At 41.0% G+C, this 22,618-nt stretch overlaps 2 protein-coding genes across 2 annotated transcripts in view; both read left to right on the top strand.

Moving 5' to 3' along the window:
- The window catches only part of LOC119741248 (ankyrin repeat and IBR domain-containing protein 1-like), a 69,103-nt gene extending 57,257 nt beyond the window's left edge, over nucleotides 1-11,846 (top strand). Inside the window, exon 22 of the mRNA XM_038217001.1 lies at nucleotides 6,386-11,846. Within this exon, the coding sequence (XP_038072929.1) occupies nucleotides 6,386-8,241 (1,856 nt within the window). The 3' untranslated portion in view covers nucleotides 8,242-11,846. The remainder of the gene's footprint in view (nucleotides 1-6,385) is intronic.
- Nucleotides 11,847-15,888: 4,042 nt separating this feature from the next.
- Nucleotides 15,889-22,449, top strand: LOC119741249 (prostaglandin E2 receptor EP4 subtype-like). Its single transcript, XM_038217002.1, has 2 exons — nucleotides 15,889-16,957; nucleotides 20,486-22,449. Exons 1-2 carry the CDS (start codon nucleotides 16,019-16,021, stop codon nucleotides 20,768-20,770), a joined length of 1,224 nt encoding a protein of 407 aa, XP_038072930.1. The 5' UTR covers nucleotides 15,889-16,018; the 3' UTR covers nucleotides 20,771-22,449.
- The last annotated feature ends 169 nt before the right edge of the window (nucleotides 22,450-22,618 follow it).

Consider the following 22,618-nt stretch of genomic DNA (forward strand, 5'->3'; position numbering starts at 1 on the left):
TGCACAAAGTTTCTAAAATCCAATTATGTTAAAGGTTTCTTTTCCACATGAATGCAGAAAATCCTTTCAGAAAAATGAACATACCGGTAATTTCATCGCGATTGATTTGAAGCGATACTCTTTGTGTTACTTTCTGTGCGCCAAGGTCGTTAAAGCCGTGTCAATTTACCCATCCGCGGGTGATGGAAGCCTTTACTCTGGCCTCGCCGTTTCCGTTACACCTGGAAGCCCGCTTTTTACCAAACCAGCTCAGAGTCTACTGGGCCATTAGGAGTTGAGAGTCTTCCCACAGCCACGACCGTGCTTTACTTTCTTTTTACACTGAAGGCTGGGCTGTGCCCGTTAGAGACATTAAAATAAACAATTTCCGTTCAGTGAAAGCAACGAAGCTCGGTGCGTCTATTTTTAGACTGCAAGTGAAACTCATCAAAGGCTTTGGAATCGGGAGATGGGGTGGGGGGGGGGGGGAGGTAGTGGTTGTTAGAACCGTGATAATTAATCAGCGTTTTATTTATAGAACATGTTTTTTTGGTGTTTATGTAACTGTACACTGTCGCTCAGTGGAAATAGAAATTACTTGAAAGAAATTCAACGAGAAGTCCTAATCATGTGATCGGTATCTATTCCATTTCCCATGGCCACTCTGTCCTCTGAATATCCAATCTTAGGTCCTTTTTCCCAAAATCCAAATATAACAATTTTGCCTAGTCCTTTACTAATAGGGCCATCTTTGTGTCCTCTCTGCAGCCATAGAAATCACTGACTGACATACCGACTTACTGTCACTTGTGAGCCAGGCAGTGGCATAGCCAGGATTTTTCGGGGGGGGGGGGGGGGGGGGAACGGGGACCACCAGCATGTCCTGAGGGGTAGAGAGTACCAAAGTGTGACGTCATTTTGAACCAGGAAGTGTAGTGTAAACGAATGGAGTACGCGCGTGTTGATGTACGGTCTGAATCACACGCTAATGTCTTTTTTATACACACATAAAAATTGTGCGTGTGATGTATTCACTTCGGTACTCTATATTCCTCTTCCGTTAAAATACTCTCTCAAAAAGACACTTCCTTGGCAAGTGGCAAATTTCAGATATTTTGTCAGATATTTTTGGGGGGAGCACTGGGAATTTGCGGGGGGGGGGGGGGGGGGTCACGTGCCCCCCGGGATATGGGGGGGGGGGAGCATGTGCCCCCCAGGATATGCCACTGGAGCTGGGCAGTACAATCATATTGGATTATAATCCCATAACACTAACGAATGGGCAAGACTGGGCCCGCATTGCCTTGACCAGATGCATGCCTTTATGAATCAATTGAATAGAATTTTGTGCACTCTTGATTTGGACCACCAACTTAACTAGAATTAGCTGCTTTATTTTTTTCTTTTAGAGAAACTGAATTTGTGGCGTGGGTGTATGTGTTTCTTCTTCTCGTCTGTGTTTTTCCATCAGATGTCATCATTATACATGTATTTGAATAAACCAGCTTGCACAGGTGCGGAATTGTGCCTCCAATGTGACACAAATGGCACCTGCCCATTGTGGGGCATTTCCTGTCCGTTGATGTGACTTCACTGACGCTAGATATCGATTCAGGGCTAGGATCGCATCAACTGAGGAAGTTGAGCAATTGGGTCTCGGACCAAAAGCAGGTGGCAGAGTTAAGGTCAGGGGTCGGGGGCCTTTTGTTGCTTTGGTTCTGAGGTCCCGTAATGCATTCATTACTGTAGGTGTATATATCGTCAGTCAACATTTGCAAAAAGGAACATTTTACTTCCCTCAAAAATAAAATATCTACTCAGTGTTCTTTTTTTTACTGTCCACTTATTTCTCCAGTTTAAATGTGCATTTGTTTTTAGTCTGCCTAGACATTTCATTGTTGTCATGTCCTTTCTAATTTTTGTTTCATTCTTGTACTGTTTTGTGCTCGATACTTCTTCAGTCCACGATAATTTTTGCACGAAACACTGCAGTTCCTTGCTAATCCAAGTGATACACTATCTGTTTTGCGGAATATTGGAAAGCAAAGCCATGAAATTAGGTTCCGGACTTCGCGAGTCTGAAAAGTCACGCAAAATGGCACGAACGGAGAGAATGGATGAATGGAGAAAATGTCTCTATAAATTCAATCCAATTTCCAAGTCCCTCATCCCATTGAAAACATAGCAGGCTTACAATTGCGTTTCCTGTGCTATTTTTGAGTTCTATCTCCCAAAATAGATTCCTAAATTGCTATTTTTCTAGTAAATACTGTTATTCACTTTTGAATGAGACATAGACCACAAAACAAAAAAGATTGGCTAATGTATATTTATTGAATTATTACTTTATAAACTTTGAATTACATGTACTAGCTGCCAGTCAATATGTCTGTTCTCACTGGGTAGGTTGGGTGCCACCCCACAATCAGTATTGATAATGTATGGCACCGGGAGCCAGTCTGCTAAACAGAACTATTTGAGAGGGTTACAGACGTCCAAAACAAAAAAGGAAAACAGGAGCTTTCTAAATTGGAATAAAACGGACAAGCTAGAAATGTATTAATAGAAAACAATTTGAATTTGTTGAAGATCATGTTGAACACCACAAAAGTCATCCATTCCATGCCACCACAGGGAGCAAGAGATGATCCACATTGCATATGTGCAAAGTAGAAACGGGCCATGCAATGTCAATGCTTTAATGCAGTCCTTGCAAATGCACCTTTGTGTCCCATTTAACCTTATTTTCAATTTTTGTTTTGCTTTTTTTCAAGGAGATTTGGGCCTTTTTTTGTTTATGCTTATGATTTTCATATTCCTTAGCAAAACTGTGATGTTATCCCGGGCCGCGAAGTTGCTAGAATTTGGAATATTTCGCTGTCGTAAACTGTTGATACGTTGTTGTGTCAGTGCATCGCAGTAAGCCAACGAGCAAACCTCGCTCACAAATGTTTTCAATGAGCATCTTTTGGGTTCACAATTTGAATAGAAAACCCTAAACTGAACAGTGTCTTCCTGAAATGACATCACAGCAACAGCGCCCTCAGTTGTCCGGAAAAGCATGGACAATTTGAAATGTTTAAAGATGTGTAGTTTTCAATAAAATTAACCAAAAAGGGATGTCAAATTGTTTTAAGAGGAGTAGAAAGTTGCAGAAAATGTGTTCCTAAGAAAAATTCATCGCACGGCCCCTTTAAACACATGTCACGGTGCACATGACAATATGCCACATGTACTTGAAATTTTTTTATTTTTTGGGGGTGTTTTTTGGTGTTTTTTTCTTGGTTTAGCAGTGTTTCTGTATAAATACAGTCATCTAAAAATACCCCTTTAATCCTTGGTCTCTCTCCCTCGCAGGGAATAAGCCTGCCTTTTCCCTGATTTGATTTCACGAATAAATGAATTTGTTTTGAGAGAAACTTCTCCCTGTGAGAATAAAGATCCTTTCTCTGTAAAGTTACTTATTAATTTTTTTTTTTAATCTAAGGAGATTGAGCATTTTGGAATCAAATCTAAATATATTTGGATGTATGGTGTGTTTACTTGTCCATACTTGCCAAAAGAAGGTTATATTTTGGCATGTTTATGCCAATTTTTGAGACGTATCAAATAATATACTGAAATTGTGGATATTGGAATGTGTATTGAGACTGTATTATTTCTGTACTGTAAGGCCAATGAGACAAAACACTTTTTATTTATCATCAGATGAGCCATTAACTGTAAATATTTCCAAAAATACAAAATTGCAAATGATAACTTCATATCAGCACTATTTTTTTCACTGGCAATTTTTCACGTTGTAATTTTTCCTGGCAATTAAGTATTGACCCCCCCCCCTCCCCCGTCTGTTGAGAGTTTTTCTAATTGACGTTTGAAATCACATTCATTGGGACGAGAGGTCACTGCTCACTCGAAGAGTGCAAAATCAGTCAATAACAGAGCACTCTAGAAACGATGTGAACCAATTTCACAAACACCGCTATTCAGACTCGGACTCCTGGCAGTAAACAAGCGTTGGGTATATGAGCCAAGTAAGGGATGTGTTGGGATGTTCAAGTTCCCTCATGTGAATGGTGCTTCTGTTGAAAAGAAAGCAAAGTCAGTAGTGGATCTAAGGGGGGGGGGGTTGTTTGCGTTCAGTCGCTGATTTATGTTATGATACTAGTAAAATGAGGCCAAAAATAATACATGGAGTGGTCAAATTCCTAAATTGATTCTCAAATTGCATTATAATACAAGAGAAAGCAATACATTTCAAAATGTTCTGGGGGGGAGGGGGGGGGGGAGGGAGGGGGGGGGGAGATGTCCCCCCAAGCAGGACACACCTTTGACATGCCTTCAAAACAATGGAACTCGGTGAAGCATGACCAGACGTATGCATCTAAGATATTAATGGAAAGTTTACTGCCGGTAGTTTTTGATCAAACCATAATTGTGGTCATAGTTTGTTCATATTACCCCTTTGTTTGTGGGTTAGCATATTGTGGGACAGCCTGTAAATGTACACACACGTTTGTTTATGGTGTAAATCGAGGATCTTCTTTTGTTCCTCTTCCCTTTTCCTTTGTTTGTACACTAACTTTTTTGCAACAGCTCTCATTGTATTTGTACACGTTTTCTAATCAAGGTCGTCCTCGATTTGGTTCCTGTCCTCGATTCATCGATGATGTTGCACGTGTGTGTCCTCGATTTACACCATTCACAAACGCACGTACCTGTATGTTTTCTTCAATGTGACTTGTTCATCGGTCGATTTTTGCTAAGCTCATCATTGTTTAATGCAATGATTTCTGAATTGAAGCTTTATGAAACCAGGCCAATGAGCAAGAATTGTATAACATCATGGCATGTAAAGGCAGGAAGAGTTTGCCAATAATAAAGCACTCGACTCAGAAAGGCCATACATTTGGTGGCCACTATCGATGTCCCTCATTTACATTAATCACAGATTTCCCAAGTCACAGATTTCCCAAGTTAAGGTTCAGCATTCAGAGTCTGTCATTTCTTATCCCAGTCATTTTAATGTTGAAATCCTAAATAACTTCCTACATTTTATTAAGGAAAAATGTTTTTGACATACTAAGTAGAAAGGGGTCATTTGGAGGAAAAAAAGGTTTTTGCTCTAAACTGCTCTTCCTCTTAAACTTTTTGAGTAATCTGAGGAAGTAAACAGAAAAGAAAATTCACTATAGGAATCAGAAACTCTGCCTGGTTGGCCGGACACAAGAAGAAAATATTTAAAGAATGGTACAGGTTTATTTCAAACTCAAAGACTTAAACATTACGAAATGTTCATGTGTGTTTTAATAATAAACAAAGGGTAATTTTCATCTTGCATGTGACTTTAAGTAAAAAAAAAAGGTGTTGCCAATTTATTTCAAACTTCAAAATGTATTTATGCAACATTTGCATAAAAATAGGGCACATTGTAGCCCAAGTAGAAGGATGCCCAACATGTGGTGTCGCCTTTCGTTTAAGGTGGATGCAATGCTCGGCATTAATCTATATTCACAGATACCTGAGACAGTTTACTCATTTCTGTTGGTCCAGAGCCCAACACATGGGTGGTTTTCAACCACCATTAAAACACCGCTGCTTTCTGCGCCAAATCGTGCAGTACGCGCCTTGAGTGCGCCAGTTTCCAAATAAGGAGATTTTTAGCATTACCCACAAGAGGCAAATGCCATAGATATGGCAGGAGTGGTGTTTCACAAAACGTGAAGTAAAATTGTTGAACAAAATCGTTGGAAATCTGTGCATTTTGGACTTGTTTTGACTTTTTGACTGAATGGTATTTATGAATGGGAATAAATATGCTAGGTCGGTATTAAACCAACTAGGGACCTGGTTGCCGATAAAGATCCTCGCCTTCGTCTCAGGCCATGATCTACTTCTGGGCCTCTATCCGGTTTTAAATGTACTTGTTAAAAACTGGCCAAGCACATATTTATTCCCTTATTGTAACTTCCTCATCGAATGAAGATATTCGTAGAATTTTTTGTTGTTTGTTGTTGAAAAATAATATTTACTTGAAATTTTTATTGTGAATTGCAGTTAAACTGTGTTCATATGGGAATGAAATATTAAAACTACTGTTTTTTTGTTGAATCACTCTTCCATGGGCATAACTTATGGAGCTGCTTAAAGAAAGGATGTCCTTAAACAAGTTACTGGCCAAAGTGCGATGCAATGATACCATTTGTGACTGCTTGTCAACTGATTCCCGTGTAACACTTGGATTTTTTTATAAGCAGTATGTTTTGCTTAGCTGCTCCATGAATTGGGCCCAGATTTCTTTTTTATCACTGTAAACGATCCACAGCGTTTATGTTTTGTTAACCTTCAACCTTTTTTCCAGCTAAGAAATGGTTTCAAGTTTGTTGTGTATTCCGTCTGTCCACAGACACTGATGCCACTCAGACTGATGCCCAGTCAAGCCTGAATCAGCTCCGAGATTTACCCGAGTACCGCATCAAGACAGACTCCCACACCAGCAGCCGGACCAGCGGCAGCACCGCCTCCAGCAAGTCTCGCCGCAAGAAGCTTGCCGCCAGGGAGCACAAGTCCAGCAAGGAATATGCCCGCATTGGCAAGGTTGGTTCATTGGCATCCAAGACCTCCTCCGTGCTAGGAGGGGAGCTTCCGGTAGGAGGGCTCCTGGATCTCTCCCAAGAGCTGGAGTCCGAGTTTGAGAGGATCAAACGGAAGACCCTGTCACCTGATGAGGATAGTCAAGCTAGCCAGGGGGAGGAGAAAGAGGCCCTGAAGTCACCCTGGGAGAGGAAATCTCAACAGAAAAAGAGAACTGTCCCCAATACGTATGTACAGTATCCTCAAAGAGCATCGTCATCAAGTGCTACAAAGAGCAGTGACTCTCAAATGAGCAGAAGCAATCTTCTCTCTGCTTACTATGGGAAGACTCCAGATGAACCAAAGAGTGCTTCCAAGAATAGTTTGGGAGGTGAACTTTCCAGAGAGAGTGAGGATTCGGTCAGGGCAGTCCGTGCCTCCAGTGACCCTTACGCTCCTGCCATTCAGAGTCTCCTGACTCACTTGGAGTCCCAACGGGCAGTATCGGCAGAGCATGTCAGCAAAGCAAAGTCTGAGGTCTCAAAAGCTAGGACTTCATCCTCTGGCTCTGCAACACCAAGTCGAGCAGACAGCAATAGATCTGCAGGAAATGTTGCAGCTCCTGAGAAGCCAACATCAACTCCTGCCAAACCTGTTTGGCTGGAAGGACCCCTCCTTGCTAAATCCAAGCCCAGAAAATCTTCGGAGAGATCTGGAGAGCCTTCTTTTAAAAGTGCTTTTCCTAAACAATCTTGCCTGGCTGCCAGTAGTAAGCCGTCAAGCTTAAATATAGAATTATACCTATCCAGAAAAGCAACACCGGAGGAGGTATTGAGGCAAGAAAGGGCTGGTAAAACGTCAATAAATGTCAAATCTGAACCAGGATCTGCAAAACTAACTTCCAGTGTGTCTCGTACAGACAAACCTGAACCTTGTTCAGCGGTGAATAAAAAAGGTGCTGCTGCTTCTGAATCTGGTGCATTTCAAAACAAAACTGCTCTACCATCTGCCTCTGGAACGTCCTCAGAGCCTGAAGTAACTGTAGCAGAGCCTTCCTCAACTGATGAAACACCTCTCCAAGGAATCAAAGATGAGGGCTCTTCTTTGAATAACACCTCAGTTTCTAGTGTGGTGGATTCCAAGCCTAAAGCAGCAAAGGATAGGTCGGTTGATAAGGATTCAAGCACGGATTCTCTTGTTGACAGCGGACAGGGCAAGAGCTTGCAGCCCAAGACACTAATGAGCATCTCATCCCTGAGGCAGGGAGAGGTGAAACAGTTAGACACGGAGTCACCTTGGGAGGTACGCCAAAGTGGCAGCACCCCAAGTCCCGAGGCCAGAGCTGTTGACAGCAACTTGTCATCTATTGATAAACTGAGCGTCAGAGCCACAGTTGACAAACCAGTCTGGGAACCAAAACAAATGACAGACCAGGCTTCAACTGTTGATGGTTGTGGGGATGCCCTGCCCATCCCATCTGGGCACTCTTGTAGCCTTGATGAACCTCCAACATCCCTTGATTCTCAAGATACCGATTGTTCAGGGGAATGCAAGAAACAGGATGCAGCCAGTAGCAACCGGATAGAACTGGCTACAGCCGGTTCCACCCATCCCATCTGGGAGCGAGGCGACAGCAGGAATGTGGATGGGGAGGAAGGGGACAACCAAGTGTGGCAGATGTTTATATAATGACACTAAAATTAGTAGAGTCAATAGTCCTCAGAATAAATTGCAAATAATGCTTGATGACATTTGTTGGCTATTCAGGGTCTTTTTGCAGGAGGCTTGTAGGGTCTTCTTGCAGGAGGCTTGCCAGTGGTTAGGTTTAAAACCTTCTTTCATGCCCTGTGGCCAATTTTACGGAGTTACCAAGAACCAAAATTTAAAATTAAGCATAGAACTTTCTACTCACAGAAAATATTTACCGAGCAAAAGCAGCTAATATCAGCTAAAATGTCATTGGATGTATTCTTTTTTTGATTGGTTCTTAGCTGATGTTTTTTTCTCAGGACATAAATATGCTGAGCACAATTTACTTCTGACCAGCTCCTCGGAAATTTGCCCTGTTTCTTTTTCCACCTTTCCAACTCTATCAAAAGCTGTGTTCACATTGCACTTTTTTTGGTAACATTAAGAGAGACTTTTTTCAACCTAACCAAATTAAGTCCAGTATCGACTGTCAATTTTAATTTTTACGGTCCGTAGCGGTAAGTTTTACAGGGCCAACTGGGTCGCGGAAGAATCACATGTACATTGCTAGTTTTACTTAATGTACTTAATGAAATACTTTCCGTGGCCCAAAATTAATCCGAAGGATTATTGCAAAGGAATCTTAACAATCACTCGTGGTAACTTTTTGCAAAAGTAAGTCCAATGTGAACGCGGCTAAAGAGGTTTAAAAAATATTTTTTGAAGTATTCAATTTTTTGTAAGCTTCATGATTTCTTGAGTCGTAATCACAGAAACCCAGCCATTGCCATGGCCCCTCTTGCAGAAAAATGAGTTTCCCATGATGATTTCTTGCAACAAATTTCAGGACATTGGAGAACTAGTGCTGTCTTCTCTTTTATCAAGAGGGCTTCTTGAGTTAGTAGTTAACAGGATGTGTGAGAAAGTGCCACACAACAGTTTTGATTGATCGCTACATTTCTGCCTTCTCAATTTGTACATTGTACCTGTCAATTCATTGGTCACTGTGTCCAGATTATTACATAAAAATTACCGGCCTTTACATATAGATGGACGACATTTGTTCATCTTTTTGTTGATTTATATATGCTGTCAGACAACTAATGCAATGTAGGATTCGAAAATAATTCACAATGAAATGAAATCAAGATGAAGGAATTATGCTAACATTAGATTAAGGATATCATGACATGCCTTTTTTGTACACTTGATTTATATTACAATGCCACTGATCTATTGAAAATGCAAGATAATTTACTGCGTGGATAATTTATTAAATAATTTTGTACTTGGCGAAGGCCATTTGTGTATGGCAGCAGCCATCTTTGTATGGTTCCCCGTATGGCTCCATTTATCACTAACTGGATCTTTGGATGATTGAAACATGAACCAGACTATTTCTCAGACAAGACCCTTTGTAATTTGCCAAAGTTGTCTTATTGGAAGTAAAGCATGCTTGTTGTATTAAACTGATAGGGATATAATGAAAATATCACAGAATTTGAAAGATTTTTAAGACAGGAATTTATAAGGATATGCCGCTGGACTATTCAGTCGTAAATGTAGGTAATCCCTCAACAAATAATGTGTACAGTATTGTACATATATACATTATAATAGGTGCACATATATTCAGAAATGCATGCAATATTTAAACTTTAAAAAGTAAGTATACACAGTGCAAGATGAATTCGTTTTTCTTTCCAGTGCAAATGCTGTGTGTGATGCAATGTAGTAGGTAAGTTGGCCTTGCGCAAGTCTACTTTTTCTTTGTTGTAAAAACAATGCATTTTAATTGGGGTTTTGTTATTCCACAAAAATTAAGCCTAACAATGTAAGATTGCAGTTGTACAGCAAAAAAAATATATACACTTCTCTCGCTTATACTTATGACCCTGACTAAAAATGACCCATTGAATCTGTTGAACTCCAAAATGGGTCTCTCTGGACATTAAGATTATTTTTAATTAGGTTTGACATTTTCAGTTTTCAGTGAAATTTGTGGAACATGTTTCTAAATTAAGGAGTGAATGCAGTACTCTGCATAAAATTCACCATTGCAGCCTCGGTGAAATAGCAATTGAAAACGTGTAAACAAAAAAATTAAATGAGTTTTGGACAACTCATTTCAAATTTTGTTCAGAAAGTAAAGACACTTTTCTTAAAAACTTTTTACGCAATTAAATTGGCATCGAAGTACATGAACATGTAGTTCTTTCTTTCCGTGCTGCCCATTAACAGCTTTTAAAACTTAAGTGTTTTTAAAAAAAATCCATTATTTAGTGGATGTCAAAAACATCAGATTTTTTTTTTTATGGGACAACGAGGCCTGTCCCCATGCAGAGGAAGCGGATTCTGAATTTACCTTTAAACCCTTTTTATCTTAAAAGTGATCGCCCAAAGTGAATATCCTGTCAGTATTACGAGCGCATCAGTCACGATGCCTATAATTTCATATTACTACCGGATACATCTTGAATGTGATGGATGCAGTAGAGACCACTGGATGCGACACCATTTTATGGATGAACCGTGGCCCAGTAATCCTCTGGTTTCATTTAATATAATCATTCGTTGTATTGAAGTTAGTGGGTATGCATTTTCTTTTCTCTATATATAAGGCACTTCTTTATAATGTCCAAGCGTAACCAATGCACAGATTCACTTGGTTTTAATGTGCAGATCGTTAATCCACGATCGTGTAGCACGGTTTATGAAACATTTCAGTGCAAAGATTTTGTTTAGCAAAAACAGAGGAACCAACAGAGTCATTTGCATTTTACTAGGAAGAAATATTCAGGCCAACAAATAATGTCAGATACTGCCTGGGTAGATTGACTTGAACCTTTCCCGACATTGTTGTCATTTACTCGGACTTGATCCAGCTTTGTCCAGACTGGGACCTTTTTTCCCTAAACTTTTTTTTTATGCCACCTGGTACAGACTTGAAACATGATTCTTTTCAGTACCAGTTCCACATCTTTTACTCGGATGGTATACTTGTGGGGAAAAAACTCGGGCAAGTCATACTTACAAAATAAGACCATACTGCGTCCCATCTCTCGCTTGGCCTCGTTGTTCCAATTCGTGCCTTGTCCTGTTTTCATACCAATTTACGCGAGGGTTCTGCATAACATTGGATGCATGGCCATGGAAAAACCATGTTAAGCGGCCCTACATAATGCAGCGAATGTGTCTTGAGTGGTGTCATGTTTTAAACATCCCCTCTATTGCAATGGGATTGAAATACCTGTTAACAGATAAAGAGAAAGTGCAAGAAACCTTAAAGTGTTCTTGGATGTCAAGTCCTTAGCATTACATTTTACTTTTAGATACAAGCCCGCAAAACGAGATTTCTATTACCATCTGTCAGTAAGTGCATGCTTCTGTCTAAGAATAACATTTGATATTAGTCGAGATATAAAGCACGTATACCCGTAATTTCAAACTGATTGATGTTATACTGTTTGCCTTTTGAGGCACGAGAATTGTAAATGCTCTTGCGGTGTACTACCGACAACATTAAAATTTATATATGGATTGGATACCTATTTAATATCACTGCAAATCGTTGCTATATTAATAAATACAAGGTGGAGATAATACTGAGGTTTCTTTGACACTTTCTTTAAAGGTTTCACGCGAATGAACTGTATTGCAGTGCGTACTGCTGTACTAGATAGTTGGTTAATCCATACACAATTTCTTTCTGACCTCTTAAATAAAGCGCCGAGTTATACACGGTGTATAAATGAGGTTTCCCATATCTGCGTAGTGATGAGGTCAAGTTAACGAAATCGCTTACGAACCAGCATTCAATTTCATGTGCGTTTCCTAGCGAACACAATTTAACGGTAAAAATACATGAAACTGGTAGGCAGTCACAAAAAAATGAAAGACTGCCCGCATTATCATTTTGTACACAGCGCGTGAATTCATGGGCGTCGCCAGAATTTTTTTCCAGGGGGGGGGGGTGCAAAGCAAATTTTCCCCAAAAATTCCTTATTTTTTTCATTATACAATGTATTCTCATTTTATCATTTTTCCGAGCGTGAGCAGGGGAGTATTTGCCAACCCCAACCCCCCATCAAATTAATACCAATATGGCTTGGCACCCCTTATTCCTTTTTCCCTTTTTTTTCGTTTTCCAGGGTGATTATACTAACCTTAACTGACAAAATTCGAATCCTTCATATTCAGAAACCCGACAGTAATGCAATAATTGGAAACCACATACAGTCCTGCGGAGTCATTAACTCTTAAAAAAAAAAAGTTTAAGTAGTTTAACAAAGTCTACCACCTGGGAGGGAGCCAATGGGGGTAGGAAACAATAATTGGCGGGGGGGGGGGGGGGGGCTGTGTAGGGGGTCTTACTTCTGGAGTGTGCACATGGTGGGTTTCCAACCGGGGAAGAACCCGATGGGGTGGAAACGGTTTGGGTAACTTTATATAGGGGGCCATAATTATATTCCGAAGGTGGAAACATTTCACAAACTGGGGAGTGCCACGGGCGGATCCAGTCGGAGGGGGTGAGCAACGGGGGCTAGCTTCTTCAAACCAACCCCAACCCCCAACCCCCCCCCCCCCCCCCCCACCCCCAAAAAAATCCCCTAATTTTATATTTTTTAAATGGCCTCGCAATAAAGGCAGGCACTGTGTACACCACCATCTTTTCCTCAACAAGATTTGGTTAAAGTGTTCAGAAATTGCCTCATATTGCACAACAAAGCATCTAGAATCCAAAAAAGGCCCCGAACCCCGCGCCGTAATTGTTGGGACCCACTCTTTGGGGGACCCCTCCAGCACTGGTTGTGCGGTAACACTGGAAAACATAACCAAATTACCTCGACGGTACAGATAACATGCGCTGAACCTCTGCAGTAGAATTGATTTAGAAAAGAAATGTCTCCCAAATATTGAAGAGAAACACGAAAAAGCAGGAAAATATTGTTTACACAAGGTCTCTGATAGGCCTAATGCAAGGCAGATAATATCTTGTGTGTGCGGGGGGGGGGGGGGGGGGGGTTCGCAGCACTGAAGCCCAGGAGCCGGAATTCGCAAAAAAATTACCCTCCCTGGATTGTCGTCTCTCTGCCTGTTTCCAGGGCAACACTCCCCAGCTATCTAGCAATCCGAGTGCTGCAGAGGATGTGTGGCAATTGTTTTGTTTTTAGACGGAGAGAAACCGTGATGTCGATAATGAGACACAAATTCCTTTAAGAAGAAACCGAAATGGACGTTGAGCTCTGTGGCTTAATGGATAAGAAGTCACGAACCGACATGCGATTTTTTTGCTTTTATCTAATCTTACTCGGCCATCGAACTGTAGCTTGGGATGTTTTTGTTGCTAGCATCATGCCAGAGAGCCCCACGTCACTTTGACCGTGTACGCACGTTTTGTTTTCCCTCTCCTGCTGATAGTTCACGCTCTTTTAGGCTTCCTTTTCAAATCTGTGTTGAAGTCCTGTCTTCATCGAGCCGACAGTAACCCAAGATCTGAGTGCACTGTAGCACAAGCACGTTTGAGACCCAAGTCTTCGTGCAACACGCATACTGCATAGGACGACATTCAGTGTTATATCCAGAGATGACTCTTCAAGAAAGAAAAATGAAGCTTACAAATAGTGTTATTCTCAACTAACTCTTGCCAGGTCAACATGGTCTCTTCTGTCCGTGCTTATTATGACTTAAGTTTGGACCGTTGTGTAGCTCAATTAATGGTGTATATTCGGCCTGATTTCGCTGAAATTTCACTTTCATGTTTTATGTTGTTCATTTGCTATTGCAAGTGTCTGGTTCACGAGAAATCAGAACTTTCAACAAAAGACTGACGCCGCATAAACTGAATATTATTCACTGTGTGAGATCATTACTAAAGATTCATAAGATGGAATTTGCGTCGGGGTGATCTAAATCACTCATTCATCAATGTAATCAACGCAGTTATTAGAGAGTTTTGGCAACCGCGAAAAACGTTACATGTCCGTACATCCGTATGGCATAACAAGACGTGTAATACGTGATGAGGCATTCAAAATTCAGTTTGGGCATCGTGCAGCTAGCTACGTACACGTATCCGGTATGTGGCACCAGATCAGGAAATGAACAGAAAATATGCCACATAGTTTATTTAGTTCAACACCAGCCTGGAATTGTTTTTTTTTTACACGGCAGGTTTCATGGCCATAAAAGTGCCTTCATTACTACAACTTTGCTTCACTGCTGTTTTTGAGTTTCTATCTTCAAGATTGAGAATGGAATCAATTCCTTTTTTTAACTTCAGAAAAACTGTTTAATTTAACCAATACTTTCTGGGCTATTGAAACATTTAGTTTTTTAAACAATGACGTACAATTACGAGCACTTCATAGGGCCATAAACCCTGCCTGTAAAAAAGCCCAGGCTGGCACGTGGTCTAGTACTACGTAAGTATAACGTTACGCCTCGCTTGCCATGTTTTTCGTACATAGGCCTATTATAATGCATTAACCAGTTACAACATCATGTGATGTCACAAAATGATTTAGAAACCACTATTATATTCACCCCATGCGTCGTGAAATTAAGAATGATGAGGTTTCAGAAGTACCATTTTGGCACTAAATAATTTGCTGTAAATGGCTCAAATGTATATACGTAATGCTCCCGTATCAGGCGGCTTCCACTAGGAGCACTTTCCCGCATCACGTGTAAGAAGAACGCACAAAGCGATGACGTCATACGCAATACGGATACGTCATACGGGCGAGCATTTTGAACTTAGATGTCGCGCCAGCCTCAGATATTTTTACATGGTGATCCTAATAACGCACACGTGTTTGAAGAACGTTTTGGGAAAAAAAAGTGTTACTGGAATGACGACTTTTTAACAATCTTCGAGGCTGGGATTTCAAACGACAACCTAAATCCCAAAATGTTATGAAACGCCAACATCTTCACCTCGACGCGAATCACGCTATTCCACATCTTCACTACAGACATGACATGAAATCCCCGAAACCCGTTGATTGCACAAAATAATGCCCTAAGATGCTAACATGGACGAGTAAAGTGTCACGTTTTCCCCTCGTAAACGCCAATCGTTGGCCGACTGCCAATAAAACTCGTGCTGCTTCAATTATCAAAGATTCAGCGTTGGAAAACACATTTCCAGCAGCGGTACCTATTATGATGCAAAACCATGCTGGGAAGATTGAAATTTGTGGCACCAAAGGAATAAACAACGCCGTCTGAAATCATGTCTTTATATAAAAAAAAAACAATCGCGTTCTTTCTGTTTTATTTTTGCAAAAGTCTCAACCTCAATACTACAATTTTAAAACCAGTTTCTATCCACCCAAAAATCACACAATAGTAATTGCGAATCCCTAGTCAGCTGTTTTAGTTTGGTATAAAATATCGGGATTATAATTTATTCGTATTGAAATGTTTTTCAGTGCCGGTTTTAAACAAAACCGACATTTTGTAATGAATGAACAAAATCAGTATAATGAGACTTGACAAGTCTAAATAACGTCACGTCGAGAATCAGTCAACTGAACTGAGCTAACCGATCTTTAAAATGCCGTTTTCGTAAATCAGTTGCGACTGCGCAAGTCTTCATTCTCATATACGTGGTGACCAGACAAAGCGCACGCACGCACGTCCGTATACATTTTGCCCCGTGGTGCTGACAACCAGTCTGTGAGATGCACACGTACGATGAGGACCGCCTAATGAAACAAACCTGGAATAAATTCTATGGTAGGAATTGAATGATGAATTATACTCGCAGATCATGCAGTGGTGGAAGGATGTATCGTCAGCGGATGAGCTGTGTTTCTCCCTACCGCTCTACCCACCGGGTCGGCCGTTGGTCACGGCCGACGCCCTGCCTTGCTTCCCGGTGCTGGACGAGACTGTGGAACTCCTCATGTACTTCCTTGGCTGTGCCGCAAATCTCGTCACCGTCTCACTGATCCTGTGGGGAGGAGCTGGCAAGCGCTCGCAACCCACAGGAGCAGAGAGCGTCCCGCGGCTCCTGGTCTTAGCCCTGTGCCTGACGGAACTGTCGTTCCTCGTCTTCGGTGAGACGGCTTGGCTGGTGAGTTTCCTGGTCGGCAAGTGGACCGGAGGCGTCCCGGCCTACCTCTACTCCATCTTCGTAGTGGTTGCTTTGAACAGGTTCTCCAAGTGCATCGTGGTGCTGATGGGGATAGAACGGTACCTTAGCATCAAGAAGCCATTCTTGTACGATCATCAAGTGACTCCCCGCCGTATCGGATGGGCCATGCTTGCGATGATCGTGTACTCTCTGTCGTTAGCAGGGTTCTTTCTAGCCGGGGTGACCACCAGGACGTGGCAAGCCTGCCCCGGGCCGACAACGACATCGAACCCCGCCGACTGTCCGCCCAACGACATGGTGCCGTCTCCTAATCCTCAACACAACACTTCCACTAATCAAACCACCGTAGTTCTGATGTTTTCAACTGCGGAACATGCTTACGAGTACTTCTCGACCGTGGAAAGTGTTCTCATGACTGGGATTCTTATATCGTGCAACGTGGTGGTAATCCGCTGCATGCAGAAACTCAAAGCTCACTTGGAGGTCGCTTGTCCGCGGAATCGGGCCGAGTACGTCAAGCAGGTGGATATGATACGCGGGGCGCCGGCCGATTTCTCGCGGTTGATGGTGGCAGTTGCGGTAGTCTTTGTTATTTGTATACTCCCGTACGAGGTGAGAATTTAGAATCACAATTTCATAATAATTTGGTACATTATATAGTGTTTCCTTCCAAAGTCTCAAATCGCTGGAGAATTATTATATGAGATGAGACCAGTTTTCTGCAGCATCTCGTGATCACCGCAATCTATAGTCTTTACCCGCACATGTACACCTTTTTCACTCCTGTGTGGAGAAAGGAAATTGTGGTAAAGTGACTTTCTCAAGAACACAAGCACTATGTTCCCCGTCACACATGGACCACCCCTTTCTCTTGATTAAAAAAGCATAGAAAATTTGCCTTAAAGTGTGCAAATGTTGATCTTTCATCCGGAACACAATAAGCAATTCGCACTTTACATGGGATCGCCATAATGGAACAGAACTGAGTCGTTACTAGTTGCTAAGTCAGAATGTGAGAAAAAAAATGTGCAACAGAAATTTCTGAAGTTAGGTCCTCGAAAATTTGTTCCTTCCAGAAAAAAGTTTAATTTCAGCAACTCAAACTCCCCCACGAACGACCGCGTTTTCTTCAATGTATTCGCCAAATATGCATATTACCTGTTCCCCTCTTTTTTTTTTCTTGCCTTGTGGTTGAAAGAGGAATGCTTGGCATTACACCCTACCTATTTCTGGCCCACTTGTGTTCTTTTTGTTATTGCTTGACCATTCTTCAAACAAAATGTAGCGAGCATCCTCCTCAACTTATCGACCGCTCTTAATTGGCATTTAATTGAGTTGTAAGCCCCCTTGAGTAAGTAGCCAAACAGACGCTGCTGCTGTGCGAACGGGACGAGGCTCCTTCACTGTGCTTGACTCATATTTCTGAATTGGTTACCATGTTGGTGGTACCTCTGTTTTGATTCATTAGAACCCGGTCGCCTAGCGAGAAAGCCACACAAAGCCTTTTGATAGTGAGACATCCAAAAGTGACGCCATTCATATGCTGCATAATGAAAGTCTCATGTACTTGGCTGTTTGAGATTATGCCGTAAATCCAAGTAAAATCAAACTCCTATTATTACTCAAACCTCATAGCCTTCTGTGCGCACAGAATGGCCTCAGCCGGCAAAGAGCTTAACACAACATAAAGGCCTGATGCACCTCTGCACATTGCTCAATGGTCTGTTGCACGTTTGCGTGTGCCCTGCCGTAACAAAATAATTTGTACGGCATTAATAATGCAAGGTTTTATTTTCACTTCAAACTCAACTTCAATTTCATACATTCTGCTTATGAAATGTTCATAGTTATTTCATTCTTCAGTTCTCTTAGTCCTTTTAACTTGTTTCAATTCTTGTTAAAAGTAACTTTATAGGCTACATGCATTTCCCTTAATAATTTGTATGTCTCAAATACAAACAATACATGTGTTAGCCAAACGTGGGATTTCAAATTTCACAAGAAATGGTACTAAAACTACATATCATTTATTAAAAATCGTTGAACCTCCGGCTCAGGGCAAATCTGTTCCCCTTAATGTCATCATTTTGTTACACGGCAACTTGGAATCTTTAATAAAAATCAAACTCGTACTATCAGCTTATACGAGACTAGAAGATAGGCCTATATGCCATCTCAAATATGGATACGGTAAATTTGGGTAAACTGAGCGACAATTGCATTCCGTTTGCGGGCTGAAATGTAACATTTCTGCCCGTAATGGCCATTTGCAACGGTCTTGTGGTACAATATTGAATTAAGTTAACGTCATTCAATCCGTCAACCTTGACGACACAAATCGGGGAAAGAGGACAAAGAAATGCCCCACTTTAAATTTCAATGGGAAACTAAAATCACAAAAAGAAAAGAAACAAAAGAAAGGAAGAAAGCGTCCGTGCATTTTAGAGTCAAGTACCTTTTACTTTACAAAGGGCGAATCTATGCGAAGAAAAAAAAGTCTCGGCGCAAAAAACTGTGATCACACAAACTTACAATTTCCGGTTTTTTTTTCCAGAATAGTCTCCTAGTTTGTGTAGCCAACATACTCTAATCACCGTGAAAGGTTTCCCGGCCCCTAGGGGTTACCAATTCTATTCCATGCACTTCTTTTTTCTTCCCTCTCATTATTCTTCTGGCGGCCAGCAGCATAATGTCGTGAAAGCCATTACCTCCTCAAAATTTCTTCGATTAAAATATTGCGTGCGGAGATGCTTCCTCTGTCACGTGACAATTAAAGCCGACGACTGTTTTTAACATTGCCCTGCATGAACCAAATCTTCACTTTTCTCTCCTTGTTGGAAATTTTTTGATTTGTAACCTAAAACCCTTTAAGCTATGCACCAGTGGAGACGAGGGGAAATGGTTGAGCAAGCTTATTGGAAAATTTACGCTACTTTAGGTTGTCAGGGATAATGGAGGCTTAGATCAATAAATCAGAAATGCTTGGGCCAGATACGGAAGTGTCGACCGCAAGGCCACGTGTGTAGCAGAAACACTTACCTGTGATTTGAAACACGGGAAGTAGTAAACCGCGTCGATCGGAATGGATGCGAGAAGAATGTGGGGCATGGGCCTACGTGCAAGTCTACGGTTTGTGTTTGAAGCCAACACCCCGCCCCATTCACTTAAAAAAGATGAGCGGGAATTGGGTTCTGCGTTAAGAAACAATGTGAACAGCTTCGATTAGAGAAAAATATTATACCATTAGTTTCCGATGTTTCTTGCTCAAAATTATACCAGGCTAAGGGCAAACTACGCCCTCCAGCGATGGAAATGCGTATGATGGTTGTAAGATATAACTGAAGTGTGGCCTAACACTTGCATGAGTCCGGTGTGACCGCACTTTGAAAGTGTTGAATCAAGCATAATAAATGTTCAATCCAACACTTAAACAGTTAACTTGACATAGTAAATGTTGATTCAACACTTTTAAAACACTTTGATAAAATGTAAAATTAACACTTCAAATTGGATTTAACATTTTTGCTGGATTTAAAATTTAAAATGCAGGATGCAACACTTTCAAAGTGTGGTCACTCACCGAACTCATGTTGGATTCAACACTTCAGTTTTTATTTAAACTCACTTATTGTAATCATTGGATGAATAGAACACGGGAACCAGTGAAATATCAGTGCCTCAATTTCGCTTGAACCCATCGCCCTATCTTGGCGCTTAAAATGTAGGCCCTATATTACTAACATTGACCGAGGGAAAATACTGTGTACTGAAATGAAGGTACGATACCCGCAATGCCCAGCGAATTTTGTGTCTTTTAAAAATTGTATGAACAATTAAAAAGCGTACGAAAAAAAAAATTGACCACTGTACATCATCGTTAGGTTTGCATCATCTTTGCATCAACTTTGCATAATCGTTTGGGGACGAGTCAGCGCTGGTAGGCTAAACAGCGCCCTCGTGGGTTTACTACATCACCTCACGAAACACAAAAGCCTAAACTCGACAGTGAATAGTTCTACGACCTTTTCTTACCAAAAAAAACCAGGAGCACTCGGAGCTGAACAAGCAATCGGTTAATCGTCTGTCGTCCATGTTTCTTTTCTCGGCCAAGATCTCATAAATTGTATCTTCCTCTTACAGATCCGTTGGATTGCGAACCAACTGGACGCATGGCACTCCCCCACCCTGGACTACATAGCCGTCCGCCTTTACCTGAGCACGAGTGTGATCAACCCCTTGATGTACGGGATTTTCCGGAGAAAAGTCCGCCGAAAAATCAAGGAGAGGACGTTAAAGCTGATCCATCACCCCTGCTGGTGCTGCTGCTGCAAGAGGAAAAATAGAGTGCGCCCTCAAGGCACCCAGTCGGAACAGTGGCGGCTGCCTGAGACCGTTTCTGGATTGGTAAACTCACGCGAGACGTGATTTTCAAAACTCCTGTACCGATCACGAGCTCCCCGTCCTGCCATTCCTGTCCCGTGTTGGCAACTGCATGGGGCTGCTAAGCACATACAACTTACTAAGCAAATGCGACACCATAAAATATAACTTCTGGTAAAGCTAGCTGTGTCTCAGCTGGAATTTGGTTACCGGTTTTATTAAGCGGAAATTGCCGAGTAAGAACTGTTCACCTTCGTGTCGTTTGTGTGCCTTCGGGCGTATGAATATTTTTGTATCCAGCAATCGGACAATAACCAATCAGTGCCTGATTGGTCAGAAATCAAACCTCGTGAGGTCACTCTGCACAAGTTTTGAATAATGCATGTAAAACAAACTATCTTGTTTTTTCTCAATTTGGAGGGCCCCTGCGCCCAACATCGCCTTTGAAAAGTGTAATATCCACTGAGCTGAAACGTCAACAAGTTTAAGGCTTTGAACACTCTTTTCTGGGTTTTCAGTGGCGTTATTACTGGAACTGAACAAAATGCATCAAAAGCAAATGATCTTAAAAGTGCGTGTTTTCACTATATGCAAGACCCATGCTATTTTCTGACAACGGTGTCACTTCAAGCACTGTCTTAACAGTTGAAAGATTTTCTATAAGAAAAAATATCAACTGAAACGAGGATCAAAAACAGTTTGTGCATAACGTTTGCTAAGTAACTGGCTCACATGTACTATATGTTCTCCCAGCTATTATATATCATTTTTCATTCAAATTCACCAACTCTAACATTCAATTTTGTCCGAGAAAAATTCACTTGCTTTGAACAAAACCAATTTAGTCATTTACCATTCAATTTCAAAGTTTGGTCACCCTCGTTAGGTCGAAAATATTCGTCATTACAGATCAAATCGTCTAAGCTGTTGCCGAATGGCAGCATTCAGAAATCGAATTCGTCATATGTATATCAATTAGACGAATTTAATTTCTGAATCACAAGGTTCGGGGTAGACGAGACGAAATCGAATACTCCGTGACGAAAACCTGTGCACATTGTTTAAAAATGCTTGAACTTGATTTGAATTGTCTGACAAAAGACACAATTTAACTTTGGAAGTGCGCTTAATCGGTGTTGATGGACGAATTTGAATATTAGATTCGGTGAATTCTAATGATAGAATAGCCGGGAATACCTATATACACATGAAACATAAAAGGCAGAGGATTGACCACAAACATGCACCTACAGTATTGAATTAGCTTCTCGACATTCCCAACAATTTCGCTCATGAATATGGAAATTCATATTTGCATTCAAGACCAATTTGGTCAACACCCTAAGATGTGACAATGAGACTGAAAATCAATGTATAATTATGGCATTCAAGCGTGCAATGCTATAGGATTCCACTTAACACAATCATCTAATGTAGGCCTATGTGCTGTTAAAGTCACATAATATCAATCCGTGCAATACACACGATTTAATTGTTGTAACCCGACAAATTTTGGTGACGGTGTGTGAAGATACATTGTTGTAAATGCATGGAGGTTGTATAACATATGTCTTTGTCTGCCCTTTTTGCAGACTTGTACGATGTCTTCTTTATTTTTCTAAGATGTATTCGGTATTGTAGTCACGATTGAAACTTAAACAAATAAATGCACAATTTTTGAAAACGTGTTTTAATGAATAAAGTGGGTGTAACATAAAACAAGAGTTGAATTTCGTTGTTGTGAATCACTTTACGTGAAACAAATTTAGAAGGTCGATTTTTTCATGTGTACACTGAATGAACCGTCGTTTTTTTATCCCATTAATTTGGTGAAATATCTTGGCGAATTGCTTTGAAAAATAATTATGCTAATTGGAATGTAAGATTGCTACT

This window comes from Patiria miniata, unplaced genomic scaffold, assembly GCF_015706575.1.
Source record: "Patiria miniata isolate m_02_andy unplaced genomic scaffold, ASM1570657v1 HiC_scaffold_5, whole genome shotgun sequence".
Classification (NCBI taxonomy): domain Eukaryota; kingdom Metazoa; phylum Echinodermata; class Asteroidea; order Valvatida; family Asterinidae; genus Patiria; species Patiria miniata.